At 37.1% G+C, this 27,633-nt stretch overlaps 2 protein-coding genes across 5 annotated transcripts; one reads left to right on the top strand and one right to left on the bottom strand.

Moving 5' to 3' along the window:
* Nucleotides 1–281: 281 nt before the first annotated feature.
* On the top strand, nucleotides 282–5,470 carry LOC137400552 (monocarboxylate transporter 12-B-like). Its single transcript, XM_068086878.1, has 4 exons — nucleotides 282–285; nucleotides 3,719–3,901; nucleotides 4,001–4,165; nucleotides 5,316–5,470. The coding sequence occupies exons 1-4, from the start codon at nucleotides 282–284 to the stop codon at nucleotides 5,468–5,470; spliced, it is 507 nt and encodes a 168-aa protein (XP_067942979.1).
* Nucleotides 5,471–7,917: 2,447 nt separating this feature from the next.
* LOC137399976 (monocarboxylate transporter 12-B-like) lies at nucleotides 7,918–21,449 on the bottom strand. 4 transcript variants are annotated; one of them, XM_068086262.1, is made up of 10 exons: nucleotides 21,237–21,449; nucleotides 18,338–18,476; nucleotides 16,774–16,920; nucleotides 15,886–16,029; nucleotides 14,960–15,142; nucleotides 12,923–13,065; nucleotides 12,020–12,410; nucleotides 11,263–11,445; nucleotides 10,998–11,162; nucleotides 7,918–8,373 (listed from the first exon to the last, which is right to left on the bottom strand). In XM_068086262.1, exons 2-10 carry the CDS (start codon nucleotides 18,381–18,383, stop codon nucleotides 8,219–8,221), a joined length of 1,557 nt encoding a protein of 518 aa, XP_067942363.1. In that variant the 5' UTR covers nucleotides 18,384–18,476; nucleotides 21,237–21,449; the 3' UTR covers nucleotides 7,918–8,218. The 4 variants fall into 4 exon arrangements, with proteins under 4 accessions (XP_067942363.1, XP_067942364.1, XP_067942365.1 ...); XM_068086263.1 differs by lacking the exon at nucleotides 21,237–21,449 and adding an exon at nucleotides 19,970–20,039; XM_068086264.1 differs by lacking the exon at nucleotides 21,237–21,449 and adding an exon at nucleotides 17,342–17,561 and having other exon boundaries at nucleotides 18,338–18,466.
* Nucleotides 21,450–27,633: the final 6,184 nt, after the last annotated feature.

Here is a 27,633-nt window from a genome sequence, read left to right as displayed (position 1 = left end):
CTCAAAAGTGTCTAAAATGTCAGTTACTTTGAAATCGGCAAAATAGGAACGATTTCAGTACTCCTACGTTAATTACAGAAACATTTGGCGATTCGACAATGCTATAGACTGGTGAAATGTGCACGTTATTTTTTCGTGAAATGCGCATGACTTAATCATTCTATTCTCTGTCGCTCGGCGTTTTAATTTCCGGTCTTAACTTTTATTAAACCAAGCTTTTCAAGTGTTTTGTGAGAATTTTAGGCAAAATTAATTTGTCCATTTGTGTATAATCCGATCAGATGGGTAAGTTTTAAGAGAACATCCACAATTTACAAAGACTTGGTAACATATTTAAATAGGCTTATATGTGTTTTGTATCGTTATTATACTTTAACAACTCTACAAAATGATGGTTAAATTTGTTGATGAAATTTCTAGACAAGGGTTTGTCTCATTGTTGATGAATAATTTTCGTAAGTTGTGTGCACATGCATTTATCAAAAAAACTCTCAAACTTCGCTCTCGCTCGTTTGGTTGCGGGACAAGTAGCTACTCTGCCTGTTACCAATCTTATCCCTGAAAATTGACTGTTTTATAATAGCCAAAATAGTTGCCAATAGTAGTCTACAGATTTTGTCTAAATCATTAGCTTTTAGCATAAGTTCCAACAAGGGTTCAGTGAGTCCGTCTCAGGGGTTTGGTAAAGGTCTCTCAAAGCAACAACAAAAATCACACTGATTTGCAAGGCCATGTCTTTATAAGAATATAAGGAATTTATCAAATTTTTGTGAGTCCATGCATTGCACTAATTGTGGGCTTTGCGCACAGTGATTTTGATACACAGTTCAGTTGGGGCATCAGCAAAACATATAAGTATGTCTTGTATGTGCAAACAACCAAATTTAATTTTTCACTAAAGAAGAGTTTGGTGAAAGCGCATATGGAACTGGTGAGGTTCAAAACGCTTAACAAAGCTAAGAATGGCTGGTTAAGTTGATGTGTGCACTGCTATAACTCTAGTTAAAGGTCCCTACTACTTTGATTGACTGGTCTAAGTTGATGTGTGAGCTGCTATAACTCTAGTTAAAAGGCCCTACTACTTTGATTGACTGGTCTAAGTTCATGTGTGAGCTGCTATAACTCTAGTTAAAGGACCCTACTACTTCGATTGACTGGTCTAAGTTGATGTGTGAGCTGCAGAAAATAGAAAAATTCCAGTTTACTGGTAACCCTGTCAGAGTAGTGGATGAACGGTGATCAACCCAGATACAGGTGGCAAAAGACGATGCTAGCAGCCAGCTTACACTGATGATACAGCAGCAGACACAAAAAACCGAGAAGCTGCAGGAGCAACTCGGCTCCACCAAGAAAATGACCTAACCAAGATCTACCCTCTGCTTGAGTTGCAGCAAAAGGGACATGCCTGTAAGGACTCTGATTCGGGGACATGGCAGACGGCCAAAACAGTAGCCCCTGCGGCTCGTTAAACCGAGGCCCTTGTTTCCCAACATACAGGCAAGATGACTCAAGGACCACGAAAAGGGACCGACGGGTGGATCTATTCTAGAAGGGCTAGACAAGGAATGGTCATTGCCCGAAAACGTCATTTTGACCACCCGTAATTACTATCAGTCTTTAGATGGTTCTAGCCGCAGACTAGCTTTAGAACTACACCAAAGAGAAGCCTCTACACCAACCTGTGAACGAATAACTTAAAGCTAGAGACAAAAGAGATGGACCCCTTCAGCCTCACCTTATTGAAGTGTGACCAATAGACCAACTCAGATGCTTGCCTTAAAACTGGCAGGACTGGCCCAAAAACTGGCCGCCAAACTAGCCAGCCCAGCGTGATGTATCGCGAAAACTTCAAGACTTCCTTTTCAATATAACATAAAATTTTATACTGTACTGTAAGTGATGTAGTATGAATACCATAACATGATGTAATACCTTGCAATATCCTTCAATACTAGCAATTATTATGGCCAAACTTAAAATACAACCTAAAACTGTATAGTATATATAATATGTTACAGTATAGAACAAACTAAAGTAGGAAATTTATGATATAAAACACTCTATAAGCTAAAATATAACAGTGTATGTATATTATTTATATTAAATATAAAATGTAACAATATATACAGTGGAACCTCGATTCAAAAACCGAGTTGTTCGAGATCTGAAACCAGTTTTCCCATTAAAATGAATGTAAGTGAATTTTGATTCATTCCAAGGCGAGTGAACCACTTCGGTAAAGTATTTTACATCATAAACTGTACTTTATACTGCATACTATAAATAAAAATGCTCAGATATAGATCACGTTTAATTTTAATAAAAGGTTTTCTATTTATGATTATGGGAAAAAAAAACAAATGTAAACATTCCGTATAATCGCTCTTAAAACATCAAAGACATTAAAGGTTAAGATACAATGATAAAAATTGCAGAAATTGATAATGAAACAACAAAAAAATGCAACAGATCAGTTACATCAAAAATCATAGGAAAATGAAAATATAAACAGCAATGACACATTTACTTCACATCCTTGAAGGAGAATCCTCCTCTAGAACAATGTAGGGTAACTCGACTGGAGGGGTTATTTCTCTAGAAAATTTATTTAGTAAATCTCTTCATCCCAGATAGTTCCTCTCTTTTTGTAAAGAATTTATGAAGCGTAAATCGCTTCTCGGTTTGTTAATGCATGTTTTCATGCTGTTTCTGAAGCTGTTCCAATTTCAATGCACATGCTCTCAAATTTGTGTTTGAGATTCGAGACGAACAAATCTCCAAATTTTTGGTTGATAAACGAGTTGGTCAAGAACCGAAGCACCCAAGAGCTGAGGTTCCAATGTATATAATCAGTACACAAATCGGCAAATTTTAAGTTTGAGATAAATTATTTTCCATGTCGTGAGGCCAAATAAATTAGCCCTAGCAAAAAAAGACGAATAAGCATCGCATTGCATATACTTAGGTCTTAAAATATTTTTGAACAGAAGCATTGTAACTCATGGATGCAAGGCTAAAATAATTAGAATGCGCATGGTGTATGAGGTATATGAAACTATGATTGTTCACTAGCCATTGTAGCTCAGTGGTAGAGCGTCCAATAAGTAACTCTTTGATGCAGTTGTTGTGAGTTCCAGTCCAGCATAATGTGGAATTTTAAATCAAAATTTTAATACCTATAGCCGGACATACCGAAAACAGAAAACAGACATACTTTGAGAAAATATGCTTTTTCAGAAAATAAACTTATGACCTATTCATAGTCTAGCTCTGCAAAAAACATGTAGGTTGAGTATATGGAGCTTATGTGGTTGGGATCTAAGACTGTTGGTGTAAAATGACGAACTTTGAAACCTACTATACCAGATGTCTACTAGCAAACTACTAGCTTGTAACAACTCATTGGCAGCCTTGAATTGGAGGTAAATGACATTTTACTGCTCAATAAAATACTCAAGTGGATAGAGAATCAGTTTCTCTCTTTGAAATATGTTTTTCTGAGCAACTGAGAATAGCTAGTCAGGGCACAATCTCTGTAGAGTAGCACTGCGTATGTTCAGATTTCAAAGGATTGTCTACAACTTGCAGCAGTTGGGGAATATACTAGTGCTTAAAAAATCAAAATTGAGGGGTTAAACCAGGTTTGAAACACTTGAAAGACCAGAATATGATTATCTGGTTAGAAGATTAGTTCATGTGAGACAATGTTTCATTTTAGGTATCAGTAAGGAGTTTGTTAGCATGGTGCTATCACTCTGTGGAGTTATGGAGATACCAATGAGAATCTTTCATGGATGGTTAGCTGACAGAAAGATTTTACCTGTTGCTGTTCATGTTAGGCTATGTATGGCCTTTACTGGACTTATGGCATTACTGTGTGGCTTGCTCAACAATACAGCAGGTAAATTTCAGCAGATATTTTTTCCAGTCTTCTCGCTTATTGACAAAACTTTCAATAGATTGACTTCAGAGTCGTTTTAAAAGTTGTCTTCTCTTTTAGGAATGGTGGCTGCAGTGATAGGAATGGGTTCAACTGGTACATCAGTGTTTAGTTTGATGCCAGTCATAGCCAGAGAGCTCTTTGGGATCGACTATATGGAAATTGTGATGGCTATGAATTTCATTTACATGGGATTGTCCAACATTATATCTACGTTTGCCTCAGGTAGTATTTTATAGCATGCTGTGAAAGCACTTAAAAGTTAAAAACTTCGATTGGTTAAATTTAAATTGAACCTTTTAGCGTCAAGAAGCTAAAAGGTTCAGCTGCTATGTCGCGGTCAAGGCCAATTATTTTCGCACAGATAATTGTATTATTTCCGTAAAAAGAGCCTCAACATTCTCTGGTCGGTCAGACAAAAACAATACGATATCTCATTTTTACATTTGTGCCAATATCGAGAGGTACCAGTATCGTCTTCAAAGTTTTGATGGATAGCTTCTGGTGGAACAGTAACTAATTTTAACCTTAGTAACTGACTAAGTAATCGTTATTATTTATTCAACATATTCAGGATGGATTTTGATTTAGTTTGCTCAGTTCGTATTAATTTTATCATTGCCGAATCATCTTTTATTGTGACAGTAGAAAACAAACCTAATTTAACTATTACTGGCTAATTATTTCACATTTTTATCTAAACTTTTTTATACTTGTCTTATTTTTTTAAATTTATTTGACCTGCTGAAAACATTTTCCTCATGATATGAAGTTTGAAAGTTACAGTTGTTTGACAAAGTTTGAAAATCTTTACAGTTTTTTTTTATTTTTTCTTTTAATTTATTTCAACTGCACAAAACACTTCCCTCATGATATGTAGTTTGAAAGTTAGAATGGCAATTGTTGTTATATGCTACCTATATGTTTGTCGCAGCCTTTCTTCACCTTGCAGATTGATACAAAGTCTTATTAAACTTGTCACCTGAGTTAGTAACCGTCAATGTACAGTTAAATTTAGTAAAGCAACCGCATACTCAAAAGTACAATAAATAAAAGCTTGGCTATGATTAGTGGCGAATATTCACTTGTGATGTAAGGACACCATAAGTGACCCTTGTGATGTAAGGACACCATAAGTGACCCTTGTGATGCAAGGACACCATAAGTGAAACGTGAAAAAATATGTACGTGGAATGATACATGCCATAACTATGTGTAGCTAGTCAACAGTATGTTTTGTTTTGCTGAGACCTGAAACATTCTCAGCCATGTTGATGGTCATCCATTCAATGCCCATGTGCAACTGGGCTTCCTTGTCTGAGATGTATATATTAATATAATATTTATATATTTGTAATTATCTATGATATTTTAGGTGGCATATATGAGTATACGCTACACTGGAGAAACGTCTACTACTACATAGCCGCATGTACCATATCAGGAAGAGCTCTCATGTTTGTAATTGCCTTCGCTATCAGAAGAAAGGCTCATAAACCTAGCAATGAGCTCTCACAAAGTGCTGACTAGATGTCTATTATCATCACTATTATGCTTTATGATTTACTGCTAGTTTAATAAAACTGTAGAGGTTGGTGGTTGACTATATTAAGGTTTTCAAGTTTTTAATATTAATATAATTCTATCAGCGAGAATTGTGGGAAATGCTGCTACTTTTGTATAATGCTTCATATTCTTTCAAAAAGATTCATATGTAATATAAATTTATTTCAATATTGTATTTTACAGCCGAAAAGATCATTTTAATAAACATTGATAGCAATTATGGTTATAATTGGTGAGGTAGGAAATGTTTTTTCTCCTCTGCCAATGTCAGTGTTCTATGATTTAAGAAAAGACTGAGTGAGTTGACAGATTACATATAGACCTACTTCTACACACTTGTTGGTGCTGATCATAAGATGTCTCTAAGGGTTTGTTTCTATTGGGCTAGGTGTATGACAGTAGAGACCACCCACAAATCTAGATAACTGATGATTCAAAATTAAAGATAGGACATTCTTCTTGTCACTACTAGAGGCCTTTCCAGGAGTTAGATTTGAGGCTGTTGTTCATAGGTTAGACTCATTGCTTTACAGAAGCTACAATAAAGTGCAACATTGCATAGAATAAATTTAGATTTAGGCCTCATCACACTGCCCAGTTGTGCAACCTGCACTTAAGGTCATTGCAGTATTGTTGTCATAGCAAATTGAACCCTTGCTTATCTGCTGTTCTAATATTGACAGCACCTTAATTATAAGTGACAGCAAACATGTAAAATATAAATTCTCTGTTATGTTCTTTTGTCTAAAAGTTGGATGGACCTTTGTTTAGCACTATCAAATATCAACCAAACTGCAAGGGTTTACTTTCACCTCAAGGATGCTTGCGTGTTCAGGTTGTTGAGTGCTGACCAGAGATCATGTAGATCTTGTTAGGTTACAAGAGCAGAAAACTCTGATGGTTAATAAGTTTCATAGCTTTAAAGATTTAATTCTGTATTATATTGTTACTTATTGTATTATTTATTATATTATTATTTCCTATGTTATTTATTGTAGCATCACTATTTATACTGTTACTTATTGAATTACTCCTTGTCATATAGTTAGTTACTTATTAAGTTATTATTTACTGTATGTACTCAGTTCTGAACTGAGTGTCCCAACGAACTATGTGGTTGGCGTTCAATCAACAAAATAAAATACTCACTATATTCACCAACTACATCTGTCATACTACCAAAGGTTAACTCTAAAACAAGCATCTGTAGCTTAAACATAACCTTGGCTACAAATGGCTAGAATAAATAGGACTGCAAAGTGAGATAAACATTTCTTAGCTAGGTTCATATTTTTTGCCAGCCTAATTGAGTGAGCACACTTTAACCATTTATCTAAACTTCCCACTCATATTTTAACCATTGGTCTGATTTTGATTGGTACTTCTAATTGTACTCTGGTTCAACTAACTCATACCTTCATGTGAGTTAGTATTTAGTTAGGGATGTTCTGATCTTCTCCACCTACTGTTCGAAGAGCGCTACTGTAACAGTGGTGTACTATTGGGCATTGCTACTTGTCGGAGTTGTCTTCCACAAAAGAGCAGGACTCAAACTACAGATTGGCCATTTGGCATTCCAAGCAGCTAACACAGCTGCTAATAATATGTAGGTTGTTTACAATGAGAGAGGATACTGTTTCACTGACTCAACACAGGTTGTAGGTTGCCAACTAACCGTAAATGTGAATATGCTAGTAACTAGAAATTCCCCTGTCATACAGCCCACGACCGACGTGATATTGGAAAAAAGAAAGGGTACTGATAGTTGTGAAATGCAATATTAGCAGTCAAATGGCACTGCACTGCAATAGGATAACTGCAATGGTAGCTGTAATGTACAGGGTGTGATTATGTACAACAAACAGCAATAATGAAAGGAAAAGATTATATGTTTATATCTTCCCCCTGCAATAAGAGACAAATCAAATCATAAGCAGCTAACACTGCTGTTTATGATATGTACGTTGTTTAGAATGAGAGAGGATACTGTTTCAATGACTGAACACAGGTTGTAGGTTGCCAAATAACCGCAAATGTGAATATGCTAGTGAAAAGTAAAGCTATTTATACCTGAAACTAACTAGTAACAACAAATCTAGCACTGAAATCTTTAAAAGGCTACAACAGTTGAAGGCAAAACTAGACCTGATTTACTAAAAACGTAAGAGCCAGTGCAAACATACTGAAGGCTCAACATGTGAACAAAGTTATTTTTCTTAGCATTTCTACATTACATTTATGTTAATAATGACGTAGCAGCAAAATCAAAGCACTTAATATATGTTCATAAATATTTTAAGAAAAGTTTTTGTTTAGTTTTTTTTACATTATTACAGTGTGAACTAATTTTTGCTTTGTATTTTATAATTACTTTTTATTTTAAAATCATAGAACACCGAAGGGCAGGCGAAGAGGGAAAAATATACCTATATTTTCTACCTCACCAATTATAACCATAATCACTACCAATGGTTATTAAAATGATTTCTTCAGCTGTAAAATACAATATTAAAATAACTTTACATTACATATGAATTTTTTTGAAAGAAGCAGAAACATTATACAAAAGTAGCAGCATTTCCCACAATTCTCGCTGATAGAATTATATTAATAGTAAAAACTTGAAAGCCTTAATATAGTCAAGCACCAACCTCTACAGTTTTATTAAACTAGCAGTAAATCATAAAGCATACTAGTGATGATAATAGATATCTAGTCAGCACTTTGTGAGAGCTCATTGCTAGGTTTATGAGCCTTTCTTCTGATAGCGAAGGCAATCACAAACATGAGAGCACTTCCTGATATGGTACATGCGGCTATGTAGTAGTAGACGTTTCTCCAGTGTAGCGTATACTCATATATGCCACCTAAAATATCATATATAAATACAAATATAAAAATATTACATCAATATATACATCTCAGACAAGGAAGCACAGTTGCGCATGAGCATTAAAATATGATAGATATATACAACCTTTTACTACAGTAAGAGTCATGTCTATCTGTTTGTCTGTCTGTCCGACACCTGACGGGTAGCAAAAAAGATTGATTTCAACAGGATTCAAACTCACAACTTTTAGCAGGTAGTAGACTGACACTCAGCACAAGTGGTAGACTGACAATCAGTGCAGTTAATAGACTGACACTCAGTGCAGGTGGTAGACTGACACTCTGTGCAAGTGGTAGACTGACACTCAGTGCAGTTGGTAGACTGACACTCAGCACAAGTGGTAGACTGACAATCAGTGCAGTTGGTAGACTAACACTCAGTGCAGTTTGTAAACTGACACTTACCAACTGTACTGATTGACCACCTTGGAACTTTGCAGACTTATTGTGCAGGTAGTACACTTGAAAAACTCTCATGATGCACCAGGCTGTCAGGGTGCTAGCACATATATAACTATTACATTAACATGCAAATAATATATATATACCATACATACCTTACCATAAATATTATATATACACATACATATGTAGATATAATATTTACTATACAAGCTGTACATATGTATATACGTATATACATATATATATATATACGTATATACATATATATATATATATATATATACGTATATATATATATATATATATGTTGTTATATTCTAAACGTCTAACTGTTCTATAAGTGTAAGAGAAGATAAAAGTTCAACAGAGGGACCTGGGTCCATATTGTTGGCTGCACTGAATTTATTAACAGTGTCAGGTCTAACTTATTGGCGTGTATGACATAGTTGTATTTGACCATTGTATGTAATGAAATGTTTCTCATTACATCCAGTACATGTGAGCTGTGATTTGTTGTTGTCAAGTCTGCCTAGAAAGTTGTTACGCAGTTCTTGAAAATCAGGACAATCTAAAGATTGAAAATGAGGAATGTGATGAAGGGGGGGGGCAGCATTGAGAGGAGCAATATTGTTTTGTGCAATATTTTCATGGTCAATGATATCCATAAAATCATGATCATCATCTGGAAACAAAGGGGCTGCCAAGTCGATGTCATTTACATGGCCTACAACATCTACTAAAGAATTCTCTGAATCAGATGAGTTGTCATTAATTGGAGTAGCGTGTTGTTGAACATTAGCCTTTGATGTCGATGGTTGCTGTGAGGACCTTCTATATATCCTCCTATTGAGCTGTAATAATTGAGAGACATGTGGACGGCACTGTGTCGGCCACGGCGTGGTGTTCTGGGAAGCTGTATGTCCTTGGTAGTTGACAAGTTGTTTTGAAATTAAATTCAAAAAGTCAATTATGCAAAACAAAAGGTTGTATAAAAATCAGACCTAATCTACTACTATCTCAAACCTATATTTTACAACAATAAAATAAATATTAATAAAAGCTGTAGGCCTAACCTACTGTACTACATATAATTTAACAACAACAATAAGGAAATATGTTTATTATATCTCTGAAATGCAATGTTAGAAGTAAAATGACAAGCTGCTGTGTAATATACACAGTTGGAAAGTTGGTTGTGTTGAATGTAGAACGGTTTTGATAGCGATCTTTAACAGAAAGCAAGTATGAGCGTTCACGCGTCTGGAGGTTTTCTGCAAACTGGAGCAAAATAAAAAAATGTTCTCGTCATAAAGGGACATTGTAGTTCGGCCCTAGCTTGTACATAAAATGTAAAGAATTTTGGCTAATGTTTTAAATAATTTAATGAAACCTTCGATAATTGGCCAAAAAACATAGGCTGATAAACTGTGTACCACAATTTTGTACCTGTACATAAGTCTATGCCTCAAACGGTCTACGTTTATTACAGAAACCTTTGGATAAATTCAAATACTGATTCTTATAATTAAATCTTGTAATAATTTTATAAAATCAATTAATTATTCTTGTAATTAAATATTTTTGCAAGATATTAAAAATGGAAAAATATTAGAAACCTTCGCCAATTAAACAATGCCAAAGGCTGGTGAAATGAGAATGTTTTTCTCATGAAATTCGCACTGCTTAATAGTTCTACTATCTGTCGCATGGCTTTATTGGCGTATCGTTGGCCAGTTTTATGTATGATTAAAAAAAGCTTTTTAAGTGTTTTATTGCGATTTTAGGCCAAATTAATCTGTCTATTTGTGTATAATCCGATCAGATGGGTAAGGTTTAAAATATTGTCTACAAATAATAAAGACTTGGTGACATATTTAAATAGGTTTATGTGTTTTGTATCATTATTATACTTAAATGACTCTATTGAAAAATGGTTAAATTTGTTGATGAGATTTCGGTACAAGGGTTTGCGATGGTGTTGATGGATAATTTTCGGGAGTTGTGTGCACATATGCATTTATTATAAATCTCCCAAACAATTGCTTCGCTCGTGTTTGGTCGTGGGATAAAATACTTCCTGAAACAAACGGCTAAATATTTCACTATAAAATACTACCTGAGGCAAACGACTACATAGCATGTTATAAAATACTACCTGAGGCAAACAACTGCATATTATACTATAAAATACTACCTGAGGCAAATGTAGATGTAATGCTGGATACACTCATGTAAGCGAAATATATAGCCATTGTACTTTCTACATAGTCGATACCAAAGAGCTCTCTGGCTATGATTGGCGTCAAGCCAGACACTGATGTACCAGTTGAACCCATTCCTATCACTGCAGCCACCATTCCTAAAAGAGAAGACAACTTTTAAAACAACTAATTAATCAATCTATTGAAATTTTTTGTCAATGAGTGAGAAAACTGAAAAAAATATCCACTGAAATTTACCTGCTGTATTATTGAGCAAGCCACACAGTAATGCCATGAGTCCAGTAAAAGCCATACATAGCCCAACATGAACAGCAACAGGTAAAAGCTTTCTATCGGCTAACCATCCATGGAAGATTCTCATCGGTATCTCCATGACTCCACCGAGTGATAGCACTATGCTAACAAACTCCTTACTGATACCTAAAATGAAATATTCACTTACATGAACTACTCTTCAAACCAGATAATCAGACAGGGATAGTAACAAATACATGAGTTACTAGCTAGTGATATAGTTCTAGTCTTTCAAGCGTTCTAGACCTGGTTTTACCGCTCGATTTTAGTTTTTTCAAGTACTAGCATACTTCCAAACTGCTACAAGTTGTAAGCAACCCTTTGAAATCAAAACATACGTGGTGCTACCCTACAGAGATAGTGTCCTGACTAGCTATTCTCAGTTGCTCAGAAAACATATTCCAAAAAGAGAAACTAATTCTCTATTCACTTAAGTATTTTATTGAGCAGTAAAATGTCATTTACCTCCAATTCAAGGCTTACATTCATCACGCTAATTCCTGTTACAAGCTATTATTTTGCTAGTAGACATCTCGATAGTAGCTTTTAAAGTTTATTATTTTAAACCCACAGTCTTAGCTCCCAATCATATGAGCTCCATATACTCATAACTCACATTCTGTATAACTAGACTATATGTAGGTCAGAAGTTTATTTACTGAAAGGGCATTAGCTATAAATAAAACCTGTACTCTCTTACCTATCTGTTTGCCCAATGGAGGAATGCACTGCAGAATCGCATTAGATCCAGACGCAAACGCAAGAGCGGAAAACCCCAACATAATGCACCAAGGGTTGTAAACAATCTTCCATTTAAATGACTTTTTTTTCTTTTTGTTATCTTGAGATGGAATTTCCGATGTAATAGGTGCAGCAATTATTCTGGAACCTTCTAGATGTTGCGAACTAATGGCGAGTATCTGAAGGGAAGAAAGGTGATGATTCTCTTGTTTTCTTACGGCCTGACGCAAGCTGAGACTATCTAACTTATCGGGAGTTGAAAGGAACGTGTCTTTGGAATTACATGTATCTATGTCATTCTCCTGCAGGCATTTGGCTCCAAGAGACTGGCTTCTTTTTCGAATTTTGTTCTAAATAGTACAACAAGCATTATAGTTGAAAATAGTCATCTCTTTGCTGAATAAAATATGAAGGTTGTTTACAAGCCTAGCAAAATGTGGAAGTTCACATCACATGATCTTGTATTCTGTCACACTTTGCTCCATTGTGCAATGCTATTTTATTTAAGAGAACTTTATGTTATATAATATTGTTTGCTACCTTATATCACTCATATTGTATGATAGTACAGTGTATTACTACATATTATTATTATAATATTATTATTATTATATTGTTATTTTACTATTTAACATGCATGCAGGTAATGTCTATACAAGCATGGCATAGTAGTGGCATTACTTCATCCAGAGAGCACTTTATGGAAACTTTCCAAGTGCACTGGAACATGCTAACTATGCCTTACTAACTATAAAGACCAGTATACATAACTAACAATAAAAATGTCTGTATTAATGGAGTGTAGACTGCATGAACACACTTTATAGAATATACTTTCTTTTCATATTGTTTGGAACTTTACCTCATCTACAAAATGACTGTTGGAGTTATCTTCCTCCTCTGCAACTTCACCGCCTGATTCGCTGCTTGATTTTACCCATCGAGAGTAATAGCTTAAGGGACGAAGGAGGGCTGCGAGCACCATGGTTTGTATACAGAGCCCAGCTGAAACAAAAGAAACTTCCAATATCACACTCACAATATTGTGAAGTCAACATTTCTGGCTTTTGCTTTATATTCCATGCTAAAAAAATTTGAAAATAATTCTGTGATTAGTTTTTTCATTGAAACTTAATCATATAACACTTTAGTTTCTAGCGTTTCATCTGTTTTACAACCACTTTTGTTTTTCATAATATGTTTACCAAATTCTCTCTTCGGTTTATCACATTGTAAAAACAAACTTACAAGTTTATTTTTACAATGAAAGAGGCTATTAATATAGTGAAATCCCATTTTTGTGCCTGACATCCTAAATGACTAACAGGTACAGATGCATTGTTATTAGAAAAACACTCAACACCTAACATTTTTAATAAATACTATCATTTATGTTTTATAACATTCTGATGCAAAGAGTGTTGTATTAAAATACTAGATTCTTAACTCAGGCACAGATAACACTGAGCATTTGGGTTAAAATAATGATGTGAGGTTAAAGGTCACGTTGAAAGCAAAAGTAGCAGCGCACTGACACAGAATGACAAGTCGGCTGTTCAGTGCCGGCTGTTCATGCACAGCTCAGGTTACGCTTTTAAATTTGAGTGAAATTATGAAGTTAACCTCCTTTCAACTCTCCCATTTCACTAGCTGCAGGTATACCGAGAAACAAGCTTAGTTGAAGCAACTTCTACTGTAGTGTATGACAGGCAATCACCCCAGAGTAGTTATTATTGCTATGAGTTACTATATCCTTAGAGACTAGCATTATACAAATTAGAATCAGTTTTATTACATTTGCACAATGTTTCAAGATCTTCCAATTTTATTGCTTTCAGATATCAAGCCTTTTAGATTGAAGGGCTTTTTCACTCAACCTTCTTCCAACTCATCCAACTATCAATGACCTATTTTCCATTAGTGGTGCACCCCACCATCAACCCCTGTTTCTCTCCCTTCCTCTCTCCTTCTCTCTTTCTCTTTTTCTCTTCTTTTCCTTCTCTTTCTTTCAGTTTACTAAAAGCACATATCTCCGTCTCTTTCTCTCGCTCCCTCTCCGCTTCTCCCCCTCTCTTCTTCTCCGCCACTCCCTCTTTCCTTTTTTTCTCTCTTTCCCAACTCTCCCTCTCCTTTTTCTCCCCATCTCCCTCTCTCCACACTTCCTCCTGTTCCCCTTTTTCTTCTCTCCCCCTCTTTCCATCTCTCCATCTTTCTATTTCCCCCTCTCCCCCACTCTCCGTTTCTCCTTCGCACCTTTTCTCTTCATTTTCTCACTCTGTCGCTCTATCTCCCCTTTCTCCTCCTCTTACCCTCTCTCCCTCTTTCCCTTTCCCCAACTCCCATTCTCTTGCTTTTTTCCTCTCTCCCTCCCTCATTTCTCCTTCTTTTCCTCTCCCCCTCTCTCCTTTTCTCCCTTTTCCTTTTTCCCCTCTCTCCCACTCTCTCACTCTCCCCTTCGCCATCTTTTTCCCTTTCTCCCACTCACTCACACTCCCCTCTGCCTCTCTCCCACTCTCTCCTACTCTCTCCTACTCTCTTCCACTCTCTCCCACTCTCTCGCTTTCTTTCCCTTCTCTCTGCCCTTTCTTCTTTTTCTCCTCTCCTCTTTTCCCCTCTCTAACTTTCTCTCTCTCCCTCTCTCCTTCTCTCTGATCACCCTTCTTTCCCTCTCTCTTTCTCTCGCTTTCTCATTCTTTCTTCCTCTTACTCTCCTTCCTCTCTCTCTCTCCCCCTCTCTCTCTCTTTCTCTCTTTCGCTTTCTCTCTTTTTTTCTAACAATTTCATTCTGCAAATAATGACATGAGAGTTCAAAGTCTAATGTTTATCTATTCAATCAACAACCTTTTTTTCTAAAAGTTATAGCAATGTGAAGTCATGTACCATAGCTCGCTGTACTTACTGTGAAGCGTTAAGGCACCAGAGAATGAATAGTTATCAAAAAGCTTTCGAAGACTTATGGCTGTGGCTAGAACTCCGACGCCAGAGCATGAGGTTGTTAGCCCAAGTGATAAGCCTTTTCTTTTATCAAAATAAGGAGCAGAGGTTGTGAATACTGTGAGTAGCATCATACCATTTCCTATACCTGTAACAAAGTACAATTTATCCAGAGTTTTCTAAATTGGACTGTCAGGTGCAAAATAAAAACATCAATCAAAAGTTTTTTATCAAGTGTTCATACAATCACATCTTGCTTGTGTCTATAAAGTATGATAATCTGCAACTATCTAATTTCATTTGAAGCGGCATATTTATTGGGCATTGTTTGACTCCCCTACAGTAATGCCCTTTGTTTACATGTTGATATACACGTATATGCATGTACTTCTGCTACTTTTTTACTTCTACTTTTTTACTGCTACTTCTACTTTTTTACCTGTCTCTTGGTTTTTCTTTGTACAATAGCTGAATGTATTTTTTTACATATGCAATGTTTGTGAAGGTTTAAAATTTAGCCTTGCTAATTCTATAAGCGTATACCTATATATAGAAAAAAAGTACATTTTGACAAAAAATTTGTGATCAATTTTTTATGGCAACAGTTTTACTACAGCGCATAAATGTATAATCAATAACACTTCAAGATTTGATAAATCCATTAGTTTTTCATATGTTCCAATCACAGAATAAAAATCTTACCAGAACAAATTATTAAATGTACAAACAAAGAACCTTTATGAAGAAACATCACATTGAAAGACTTTGCGAGGGAATAATAGCAACCAGTTTCTAGAGTATACTGCAAAACTATTTTCAAAACACAACTATATGTTGTCAAGTGTGAATCTGACACTATCTTACATTATGTAGCTGTAGAAAATCACTTACCAAATATGAGTCCTCTTGTAAGGTACATACACTCTATAGAAGGTGAGTAAGCGAACGATATCATGCCGATTGTTGATATGCCCACTCCTAACATACTGACAAACCTCGCAGATGTTTTGGCTAACAGCAAACCAATAATTGGTGCTGTAAATAGAGATGATATTATTAGGAAACTGCTGTTGATGTGCTGACATTGAATAACAAATACCTAACGTCTAACATAATCATAATTTTTATTGAACGATTTTGTAACTGATTACATCTTGCATATCAGTTTAGCAGAAACGATCAAACTATTGCATCTTAGTGTAAGAATTCTTTGTATTTTTGTATTTTTTTGTATCTTGTATGTTTTTCAAAGAATGTTAAAACTCATTAATAGTTCAAATGACATTTTATAAAAATTTTACTGACTAATTAATTAAAAATAATTAATGTAAATTGATTAAGTTTAACTAATTAATTAATTTTAACTAATCTGTTTTAATTAAAACAGATTAAACGCATTTCAGCAGCTAAAATAAACCATCTATAGATGATGGCTGCTGTTTTTTTTTCAATCATAACCTGGAGTATTTCACACTAAAAACATTAAAATGTATATTTGCTAGCTTATGTTGATAACATAATAAAACTTTACAAATAGCGCCAGTTACAAAGTAGGTTTAAACAAAAAACTAGGGCAAAAAAAGAATAATTTGCTTCGTCGCCCCCAGAATGACGGCTTCTACTGACAAGCAACAGCAGGAATAAGATTCCAAGTAGCCGTCATATTTTCCTTCAATGTAAATATTTATATTAAATTGACATCACAGCTTATTGACCTTATATCAAATAAAAAGTGCAGGCACTGTAAACTTGATAGGTGAAGCAGGTGATTTTACAAACCTGAAATATCGCCAACTATAGTGCTAACACTAAATATCCAAAGAGCAGAAGTAGCTGATTGCTCTGGATACATTTCCATCACTTCCACTAAAACGATCCCTCGGTTCTTCTCATTTCCACCAATCCAGAAAAACAGTCCTCCACAAGCTAAGTGTAACACTGGCAGGTTAGCATCAGATTGCACATCAAGGTAACATTAACTGAGCGCTTCAAACCATTCATTGCTTTGCTGTGACACAGTGACTGACATTGAAGTTAATTCTAGAGTTATGTTATGAGTTTTGATAATTATACTATCAGCATTATTGTGACTAGTTTGATGATCGACAGCAAATATGACTTAAGATGTTTATGTTTCTATGGGTTACATGATGTGTAAACTTAATTAGAGGTACATTCAGTTTTGACTGCGGTAGATCTTGATCTCTATTTTATTACAATAAAGAATTCCAGTAAAATAGTAGTGTTGGTTGACAGAAACAAATAGAAATAATACGGGTAGTAAAAGTTATATAATAAGACGCGTCTCTCACACCATCCCAAGAAAAAATAACTGTAAAAAACATACATTTTAGTTTCTGGCGCTACCCCCATTCTTCTCCCGCCAGTTTTATAAGACCTTTATCTTTTTGGCAACTTGGACAGTATAGCATTCCTATTTGTGAGTATTATTTGCCTGCAGGTGTAGTATTCTTTATTAGGAGACGCTGAATTGCAGAGTTCACTTATTTAGGCTTTGGGGAGCGGAGGTTACCACCTCCAAAGTTCAGCGACCAAAAATGTATTGCCTGCAGAGCTAATGTAAAAATGTTGTTCTAGCTGTATATCCGGACTTGCCAAACTTAAAAATTTTCACAAATAGCAGCTATTATATATTGGCTGAGACGACATACATAATATCAAGGGTAGTTGAAATTGACCAATCACAATCCACTCTCAGAGACATATGACTCAGCGACAAATTCTCAAATTTGTCCTGTATACTCCTAATGAACCTTTTCAAGACTAAACACTTTATCAAAGACCTGTTAGCCTTATACAATGTATATTAAGAAATGCAGTGAAAGAAACTCTTTTATCCGTAATAAAAATAGAGAATAAAAATTCAAAACAAGTTCTCTTTCAAATGTAGCAACTAAAGGTAAATATTGCCAACATGCAGATTTATATTGCAAGTACCATAAGAATTGACATGTGCGCATTACAAACTGTGTTCACTTGAAGGCCGACACTAATACTGGTGATTCAAAACCTCCCTTATTTTTCCCCCAGTGCGCTTCAAGCTTGAAGTTTTTTTCTACAAATTGTTCTAGCCTTCTTTATGGGCGCTTTCAGATTTCTTAAGAGTATTGAAATGAGATAAAGTATATCTAAGCTGTTTCATTTCTAGTCATGTACTTTGATTGAAGTAATATGAACTGATATCCTCGGAGTTTGTTTAGGTAGCCTCTCAGGCTAGCTTATAAATTATAGGATTTAACGATGGACAACTAATTAATGCAAACTACAAACGTCTTAGCCAGACAAACATAAGGCAGAAATAAAGATCATAAATTCCTCTTACCAAATGTGATGACCCATGCCCAGCCACGGTCAATTGGAAGAGCCATTATCAATGGTTGCTAGCACACCTGTAGTAGTCTGTTATTTAGACACCTGTCACCTTCTGTCATCAGAAAGTTGCTCTAATTCGCTCTAAATCTCTACAAGGATAGGCTTTATTATTCAGGAGATAATTTTTATAGGGCTATCTATCTTGAACAGATAAAAGCGCTTCAGCTCATTATCACTCTGTATTCATTAATCTCTCATAGCTTGTACCCAAACAGCAACATTAAATTTATTAAAATATAAAATAAAATTGATTATGTTGATAATGGTAAGAATATTATAAACCACACTAAATAATATTAGAGAAGGATGAGACTACAGATCTACAAAATAGAAACACTGCAAAGGAACTGAAAAGAGTATGATAAGGTTGTTTCATGGACAGGGTTAGTAATTTGCTACCTATACTATCCTACCTATACCTACACTAACTACACTACCTATATCTACCTATACTACCTATATCTACCTATACCTACACTAACTACACTACCTATACTATCATTTATACTTACACCTACCTATACCTACCTATACTATCATCTTCAGAGTCTTTTAAACTGTCATACGATAGACTCATTGACTGGCTATCCTAAACAGCTTTGTGAGAGTTGGTCACTACTAACAATTGTAATAGTACATCACATTATGCAGATTAGTTGGCAGATGAACCTTTACAATAAAGACTTCAGAGCTTTTCTAGAGTTGGGAATAAAATTAGCCAACAATAATGGGGTTTTAAGATTAGCGATTAATCTGGTAGATTTCACAAGACAGAAGAGCTTGTTTCCAAAACGGCAAAATTTTCTACTTGCCCTTTCAGGCTCAACTGTGCTTGCTAAGTTATACAGTTTCACCTTCAAGGTATAGCTCATCTGTTATGCCCTGTTTAGAGCTATCAGTGACATGAAGTTGGAGCGTTTTCTGTCTGTTACAAGAAGACCAGATAGGTTTGGCAACCATTAACAGTATAAGGCAGCACAAAAGTACTTCAACCTTCTGCTATGCACTAACAGAATTGGAAAATCTCTCAACTTACTAAAGCTGTCTCTAGCTACTTGTGTAGTGATAACCTAGAGCCTGGCTAGCTTCCCCCTAGAAAGAGAGTTATGTTCTCTTTTCATTGCTTGCTAGTCCCTGCATACAACAAATAGAAGTACTCAAGATAATGTGAAGTATTGTGCCTTTAATATCGCTTACAATGGATTAGTTTTAACCTACTCTAGTCCTGGCCTATCAAAGTTGACTATATCAGCTGGTGATTGATCAATATACTGATTCAACTCTATTTATGGAGGGAAAACCAGTTGAATCTGAAGCAATGTTGAAAATGTATAATAAAAGTTAAGTTTTTTTTCTCTGTTGGTCATCTTAAATCCTTAATATGAGCGCATACAAAGCAGGTTGAACTGAATAGAACACAACAGAGTCGTGATCCAACTCCTTCTATTATACCTAATCCTATAAAAGTACTAAAAAGCAAGGTGGACCCCTCTTCCACACCTATGTTCTATTACAATATGCAAAATAGCAATTAGTAGATGTAATTAAACGGGCTTCTTTCTTAAACAGTGATACAACTTACACATTGCTCTAGAGGTGTACTTCGAGGCTAGTAGTTGATTCACTTTCTATCCCAGCTGTGAATGAAGTAAGCCGCATCATATCTCAATAATAGGCTGAACTCAGTACACTAGCTGCTCTTTGATTGGATAATAATTATAGTCAAAGGGCCCTACTACTTTGATTGGCTGGTCTAAGTTGGTGTGTGAGCTGCTATAACTTTAGTTAAAGAGACCTACTTTGATTGACTGGTCTAAGTTGATGTGTGAGCTGCTATAACTCTAGTTAAAGGGTGCTACTACTTTGATTGACTGGTCTAAGTTGATGTGTGAGCTGCTATAACTCTAGTTAAAGGGCCCTACTACTTTGATTGACTGGTCTAAGCTGATGTGTGAGCTGCTATAACTGCTATAAGAGTGTGCTACTACTTTGATTGGCTGGTCTAAGTTGATGTGTGAGCTGTTATAACTCTAGTTAAAGGGTCCTACTACTTTGATTGGCTGGTCTAAGTTGATGTGTGGGCTGCTATAACTTTAGTTAAAGGGCTCTACTACTTTGATTGACTGGTCTAAGTTGATATGTGAGTTGCTATAACTCAAGTTAAAGGACCCTACTACTTTGATTGACTGATCTAAGTTGATGTGTGAGCTGCTATAACTCTAGTTAAAGGGTGCTACTACTTTGATTGACTACCAAACAGGCTATGACAAAACACAAAGAGAGTTTAACCGCTTTATTATTAGAGTTTGCTTAAAATTATTGTTGTTTTCAGATTACTAAATAATTGTGTTTGAATTTAAAAAAGTTGAGGTCATTCCAAAATTGGTAATAATAGAAGTACCTCATAGAATTGGCCTGAATTCCGTATTATTACTGAACAATTGTGTTTGATTTTAAAAAGTTGAGGTCATTCTGAAAATGGTGGCAATAAAGGTAACTCATAAAATTGGCACTTAGTCTATTACTTGAACAAGATAACACAACTGCTAAAGAAGATAGGCCTACCAATTGCAATATAACTCCTGTATTACCTGCAAACCAAAACGAGCTTGGAACATCGTACCTGGTCTTCATTTTTTTCACTAACAGGTACATATACAACGTATTTTTAAATTGACAACTCTATGTTTATTGCCAGTATTTTCAAGAACATTCTACTATCAATTTCACACCAACCAGTCCGAGTCATTTTTGATTGTTAAAGTAGCTCTTTGCGCTCTTATTAAATGTCTAAAAATTGCTAGTACTGAATTTCATCAACTGATTTCACCAGTGTAACAAACATTTACCTTTTTAGGGTTTTCTTGGTTAGTGCTAGCAAATGTTTGCTTGTCTGTCGTCTTTTCAATTATATTCTTTGTATATTCTGTAACATAGAGAGCTGCATGTATAAAATCTAAAAACTCTGTTTAAAGTCTGCAGCTAGTTTACAGCAAATAGACAGCTTGACTCTTGAGACTCTAGAGCAGGGGTGTCCAAACTACGGCCCGCGGGCCAACTGCGGCCTGCAGTCCATTTTCAATTGGCCCGCAAGAAATTTTATAAACAGAATGAAATATGGCCGGCACTTCAAATTTTGCCTGCACTTCTAAGTTTTAACACCAGGAGGTGTTAAATACGTGCACTGTTAAATACGTGCACTCACCAAGAAATCCACAAGGGAAAAAGCCTCGTCTGCTCTTTGTCCTATATATATATATCGCTGTAGTCGTCTACATGGCCGACTCCTATAGGTCCACGAACTTGTAGCGTGACCTCTCAATGCCGGGCTGGCATACGTAACCTAAGGTCCTGCAATACGAATGGGCACGAGGCAGACACACGCATATACAACATGCCCTTTCTTTTCAAGTTGGTTAGACAGGCGCAATGCCGTACACAACCAACCAGCACAAAAACCTGAACACATTTAAGGAAGATGCGTTGCAGATAAAAGGAACGTACCTTTGATTTGCGCATGTTCCATTGAGAGGTATCGGAACCCTTCCTTACACATACACCGGTTTTCCTGGTTCAGGAATCTTCACCGAGGTTATCGGCGCCTATAGGGTCTTCATTGGTGACCTCACAGAAACTCATCATTACCTAAAACCCGGTACTCACAGTTCAGGAGTTATCCTCCGGTCTCAGCGACATCCATGGACACCGTCCCTTCACCATCGCCATCGCCATCCATGTCAGACTCTTTCTCACTGGAGTCTCGATTACCTACAAACTCAGCCTCGCCGAAGCTTGGCTCCATAGACAGTGCCTCTGTAGGCAAAGCCTCCGTACTCTCACTAATGTGAGAGTCCCTGTGAACTGGCGTTTCGACCAGTTCACCCTCACTGGCAGTCACAGGCATCTCCTGTTTCTTCTGCTCAGTGTCCTCTGCAGCCTCAACCTCACCGGCCCAGGATCTCTGCGATCTGATACTCGGTTCATCGGTCTCATTGGCCCCACCGACCTTGTCACCAGCGCCAACCTTGTCAACCACTGTGCTACCCGGTGCATCTTGGCTTTTGCCCGTGTTGCCACTTGCAAATGCCTCGTTGCCCTTAGCACCTCCACCACTCTTACCAACCCTGGCAGCGGTACCTGAAACCTTCTGGGTAAGCTTTTTCAAGCTATCCAGAGCCTCGGACATCTGGCGATCAGCATCAAGCTGGCGAACCAGGTCGTCCTCCTCCTCTTGAAGCTGGGCAAGAGTCCTTTGGTAGGCAGCTAGGGCCTCCTTCCTCCTTCTGGTGATGTCAGCTTTCCTGGCAACAACCTCGTCCTGTGACAAAAAGTCAAACTGAATATCAGCCAAAAATGACTGGACCTTATCGACCACCGGTCGCCTAACTACCTTACCACCTGCTGCGGCCGCGTAGCTAATGCTGCGGGTGGGCATCTTAGGCTTGGGAGCCATATCCTCAGAGCTGGTACTAGCTCTACTCTCCTCCGGAAGCTTCCTTCCTTTCCTGGTGAAAGAGGCTCCTCCAGCCGTGCACTTAGTCATTAGGTGCCCGACTTCCCCACAGTAGCTGCACACTGACTCCGTGCACTCCTTTGCCCAATGGCCCTTCTCTCCACACTTCCTGCAATAGTTGCTAGGGCAATCTATTGCATAGTGGTCCCTCTTACATCCGCAGAACCAACAGAACAGCTTGCCCTCTTTGCCGCAGATCTGTCTGGCCTTCCCTTTAGGCTTTTGTGTGGCCTCCTTACCAGCTTGGCCGGTAGTCTTAGCGGGGTGTCTGTCCGCTCCTTTCCTGTCGCCAGGCCGATCCCCGTCTCCGGGTCCTCCTCCACCAGAGGCAACAGACATCAGTCTATGTATGTAATTGGGCAAAGTATCTGAAACCATAATGTACAGGTTGAGTGTTAATAAACGTAGTCGGGATTACGACTGCATCTCACTCGTCTACCACTTCTCGTAACCACAACACCATCACTCACATTCTGGCTGGTTGAGCCAGCTGTAGTGTCATCCTCCCACATATCAGGGGGGGATGTCACATTCATACTTTGTCCTACTGACTCCTTAACTAGAGTTGGTAGGTCTTCCAAATCATCACTTTCCATACTCTCCCCTTCAGGGTGGAGTACAAAGAGGTGTTTCCTATTTCTACGGATCTCACTTTGTCCGACCCGCACCCAATAACTATCTGGAGAGTTATCCTCTCTCAGTACAACACCTCTCGACCCTGAGTCTGTAGGTGCCCTAACGAAAACTGTCTGACCTGGGCTCAGTTTACTTAACAAAGAAACTCTATATTTCTTGTCCCATTTACGTTTTAAATTCTTCATGCGAGAATTCTCCAATTCCTCGAACTGACTATAATCAATGTCACTTTCATACGGTATGCCCAATTTAGACCTTACTGCCCTGCCAAACATAAGTTCACTAGGTGTGAACCCCGATGGTAATGGGGTAGTACGATAAGCCATTAATGCTGCATATTTGTCAGTAGTTTTTTTTCCATAAAGACTTAACAATTTTTACAGCGCTTTCTGCCATACCATTAGAACAAGGGTATCTAGGACTGCTAGTAATTAAACTAAACCCTTGATCCTCAGCGAACCCCCTAAATTCCTTGCTATCAAAGCACCTTCCGTTATCTGATCTAACTATGTTAGGTATGCCAAACCGAGAAAATAATTCTCTCATAACAGTAATTATTGCTCCGGGTGTTTGTGAGGCCACGGGTAACGCCTCTATCCACTTGGAGTAATAGTCAACTGCCACCATAAACACACTGTTCTCTAGAACAAACAAATCTGAACCGATAACCTCCCATGGTCTAGAAGGCAACGTTGACTCATGCATAGGCTGATGTTTTATTTGCGAATGCATAATACAAACATTACATTTACTTATGAAGTCTTCAATATCACCAGAACAACCCGGCCACCAAAAATGGCGTTGGGCTCTCCTACGACATTTAGTGACGCCTTGGTGTCCCTCATGGCACAATTCTAGGTATTGAGGTCTTAAAGATTTAGGTATATATATCCTAGAATTATACAACAACATGCCTCCGTATACGCATAAGCTATTTCTGGCTGTATATAGCTTAGACATTTCACCTTGTAAACAGTCATGTTTATCTGGCCATCCGTTTATCAAATATTCCATACACAGACTACCACACTCGTCATTAGCCATAGCGCTGACCACGGCCTCCTCCCTCACATCTGTATGTGTGCTAGAAGAGACTATGTTGTGCACATAAGCTTCTATCGAGTCACTCTTGGACTTCGTCTCACTATATGTATTGCTGTTAGGACGACTCAAAGAATCAGTTAAATACATATCCTTACCTGCTGTATGAAAAATATTGTAATCATACCGCATTAACCTTAACTTAAAACGTTGTACTCTCGCTGGCAAGCAGGAGAGATCTTTTTCACCTAGAATCGAGATCAAAGGTTTGTGATCTGACTCTATTTCAAATTTCCGTCCTACTAAGTAGTAGTCAAACTTTTCACAAGCCCATGTAATTGCTAAGGCTTCTTTTTCAACCATAGCATATCGAGTTTCCGTTTCTGACATTTTCCGTGATGCATACTCAACTGGTTGCCATTTATTTTCGCCAGCTAGTTGCAGTAAAACGGCTCCAAGAGCATTTTTACTGGCATCCGCAGATACCCGATGTTTAGCTCTTAGATCAAACGTACATAAAACTGGTTTTTTAGACATTTCTTTTTTTACGTCTTCAAAAGCCTGTTGTTGGTCAGGCCCCCAATACCATTCAGACTTAGAGCCTGAAACTTTATAAATAGGAGTACAAAGTTCAGCTAGTTTTCTGCTAAACTTCATTAGGTAATTAACCATACCGGTAAAACGCCTCGCTTCGGTTTTGTTTGAAGGAGGTAACATGTTAACTATAGCTTCTATCTTACCAGGATCTGGCTTGATAGTACTGCCACTAACTACATGTCCGAGAAATTTTACTTCCGTTAAACCAAATTCACATTTTTCCTTTCTCAAGGTCATCCCTGAGCTTTCTATTCTTTCTAAAACTTTGTGAAGTCTCGCCCAATGTTGTGATGGGTCTGAACCATACACTAAAATGTCATCCATTAAACAGATAACGCCTTTCAAACCATCCAATATTTTTTCCATTGCTCTTTGAAAGTATTCTGGAGCTGAGGAAATTCCAAAAGGCATTCGCCTAAAGCAAAATCGTCCCCACGGTGTTACAAACGTGGTCAGTAATTTACTTTTAGGGTCCAATTTCACCTGCCAAAAACCAGAGTTGGCATCAAGTTTAGAAAACATAGTGCCTTTAGACAGTTTGCATAACATATCTGAGATCTTAGGTAAAGGGTAAATTTCCCTTTTAACTCCTTTATTTAAATTGGTTAAATCCACACACATTCTTATTTTACCGCCAGATTTCGGAGCTATTGTTAGACCCGAACACCAATCCGTAGGTATTTCTACTTTTTCTATAACCTTATCAGTGAGCATTTTATCAAGCTCTTTCTTAGCCTGAGATCTTAACCCGGCTGCAATTGATCTTGGGGAATACAACCTGACGGGTTCCGCCTCACCTCTCAAGGTGATGGAAAACATACCAGGCATAGTACCCAAGCCTTCAAACACTTTAGGAAATTTCTGAATAGGATCAAAATTATCCGTACACATACCATTAATGACAGCGAGTAAATTAAGATTTTTAAGTTCTGTCATTCCTAAAAGGTTGCAACTAGAACCTTTCAACACATATACAGGAGCATCAGTAGTACGATACGAGCTTTCTATATTTACTCTACTGAATCCAAGAACTTTTAGGCTTGAGCCATCAGCACCACTAAGGTGTCGATCTGGCTCTTTCAAATTCAAACCGAGTTTACTTGATGTCTTAACAGTTAAAGTAGAAACATCAGCACCTGTATCAAATGTGAAATCAACTTCACTACCGTTTACCTTCAAGGTCCTAACTATTTTATTATCTAGTCATTTAGGACCTGCAGATGAAAACCTTACACTTCTACTTGGGGAGTAAGAACGTGTACTATCTCTATCCCTATTATTAGGGCTTTTGCCCCTACTCCGATCACTTTCTCTGCTACTACTTCTGTTGTAGCGGTGTCTATATTCACTTTTCCGAGTAATATCGGCGCCATCTTTCTTACAGTCAATACTAGTATGACCTTTCCTATTGCATACAAAACATCTAGCTGCAGGGCAACTACGTAGCCTATGATCTCCACTTCCGCAATTGTAACATTCATCATCACTCTTAGGTGACTGTCCATCTTTAGACTTAACACGCCAGATGCGGTTATACCTATCAACGCTAGAGTCTCTTGAAGACCTGCTAGAGTCTCTATACCTGCTCCTACGATTATATCTAGGAGATTCGTAACCGGAATTTCTACTCCATTTTCTAGAGTATTTATTCTTAGACCTTTCATCGTAATGGCTTTTACGTTGCCTTTGTGAAATTCTATTAATTTCACCATTTTCGCAAGCACTTGAGTCAGAACTTGAATAACGACTGGCTCCTCTTACTTTATATTTATTTCTAGGAACCTTTGTCGAAATTTCCGAAACACTAAGTTCGCTAGTTTTACATCTAGCGTCTTCCAATATGGCGTCAGATTCTCTCGCGAGTTTTCTGGCCCTCAAAGTATCCGTTAGAATTTTCCAATTCAACTCCGTTTGTTGCATTAGTTGCCTACGTAAAGAACCTTCTCGCAAGCCATTAACAGCTATTGCAAGAGCAAATTCTTTCCTTACATCATCATTACCACCAAAATTAACATTTCTACTGAGTTTTTCAACTCGTAGTAAATAATCGCTTTCTTTTTCACAAGCCGTTTGTGAAATAGTAACAAATTTCATCGTTTTAACGTAAACCGTTTCATCAGTACCATAAATAGTAACTAAATGAGCCATTGCCTCATCGTAGGTAGAGTTTTCACCAAACATATCAAAACCAACAGAGCTTAGAGCATCTCTACCATCACTACCTATTGCGTGTAATAACGCAAGAAGTTTCGTACGGCCACTATATTTATAGTTGCCGTCTTGATCTTTACCCAATCTCATGCTAACCATTTCTCCGACAATTTTAAAACTGTCAAACCATCTTTTCCAAGAACCGTGAACGTCACCACTATCCAATTTTAACGAAGGAAACTCATTAAAATTAAACGCCATAATTGACGCGTAACACGACACGAACACTACACCAGTGTTAAAAGCAC

The sequence above is a fragment of the Watersipora subatra genome, chromosome 7 (genome assembly GCF_963576615.1).
Source record: "Watersipora subatra chromosome 7, tzWatSuba1.1, whole genome shotgun sequence".
Lineage (NCBI taxonomy): Eukaryota > Metazoa > Bryozoa > Gymnolaemata > Cheilostomatida > Watersiporidae > Watersipora > Watersipora subatra.
The sequence above is the reverse complement of the archived record's forward strand: the minus strand, read 5'-3'. Positions and strand labels throughout refer to the sequence as shown.

Excerpts from the sequence above, each read along its gene's own strand:
- LOC137400552 (XM_068086878.1), top strand. Across the intron at positions 3,902-4,000 it reads CTTGCTCAACAATACAGCAG|GAATGGTGGCTGCAGTGATA; the intron begins GTAAATTTCAGC and ends CTTCTCTTTTAG. Across the intron at positions 4,166-5,315 it reads TATATCTACGTTTGCCTCAG|GTGGCATATATGAGTATACG; the intron begins GTAGTATTTTAT and ends ATGATATTTTAG.
- LOC137399976 (XM_068086262.1), bottom strand. The coding sequence starts at position 18,383 with ATGGCTCTTCCAATTGACCGTGGCTGGGCATGGGTCATCACATTTG. Across the intron at positions 16,030-16,773 it reads TATAGTTGGCGATATTTCAG|CACCAATTATTGGTTTGCTG; the intron begins GTTTGTAAAATC and ends CTCTATTTACAG. Across the intron at positions 8,374-10,997 it reads TACATCTACATTTGCCTCAG|GTGGCATATATGAGTATACG; the intron begins GTAGTATTTTAT and ends ATGATATTTTAG.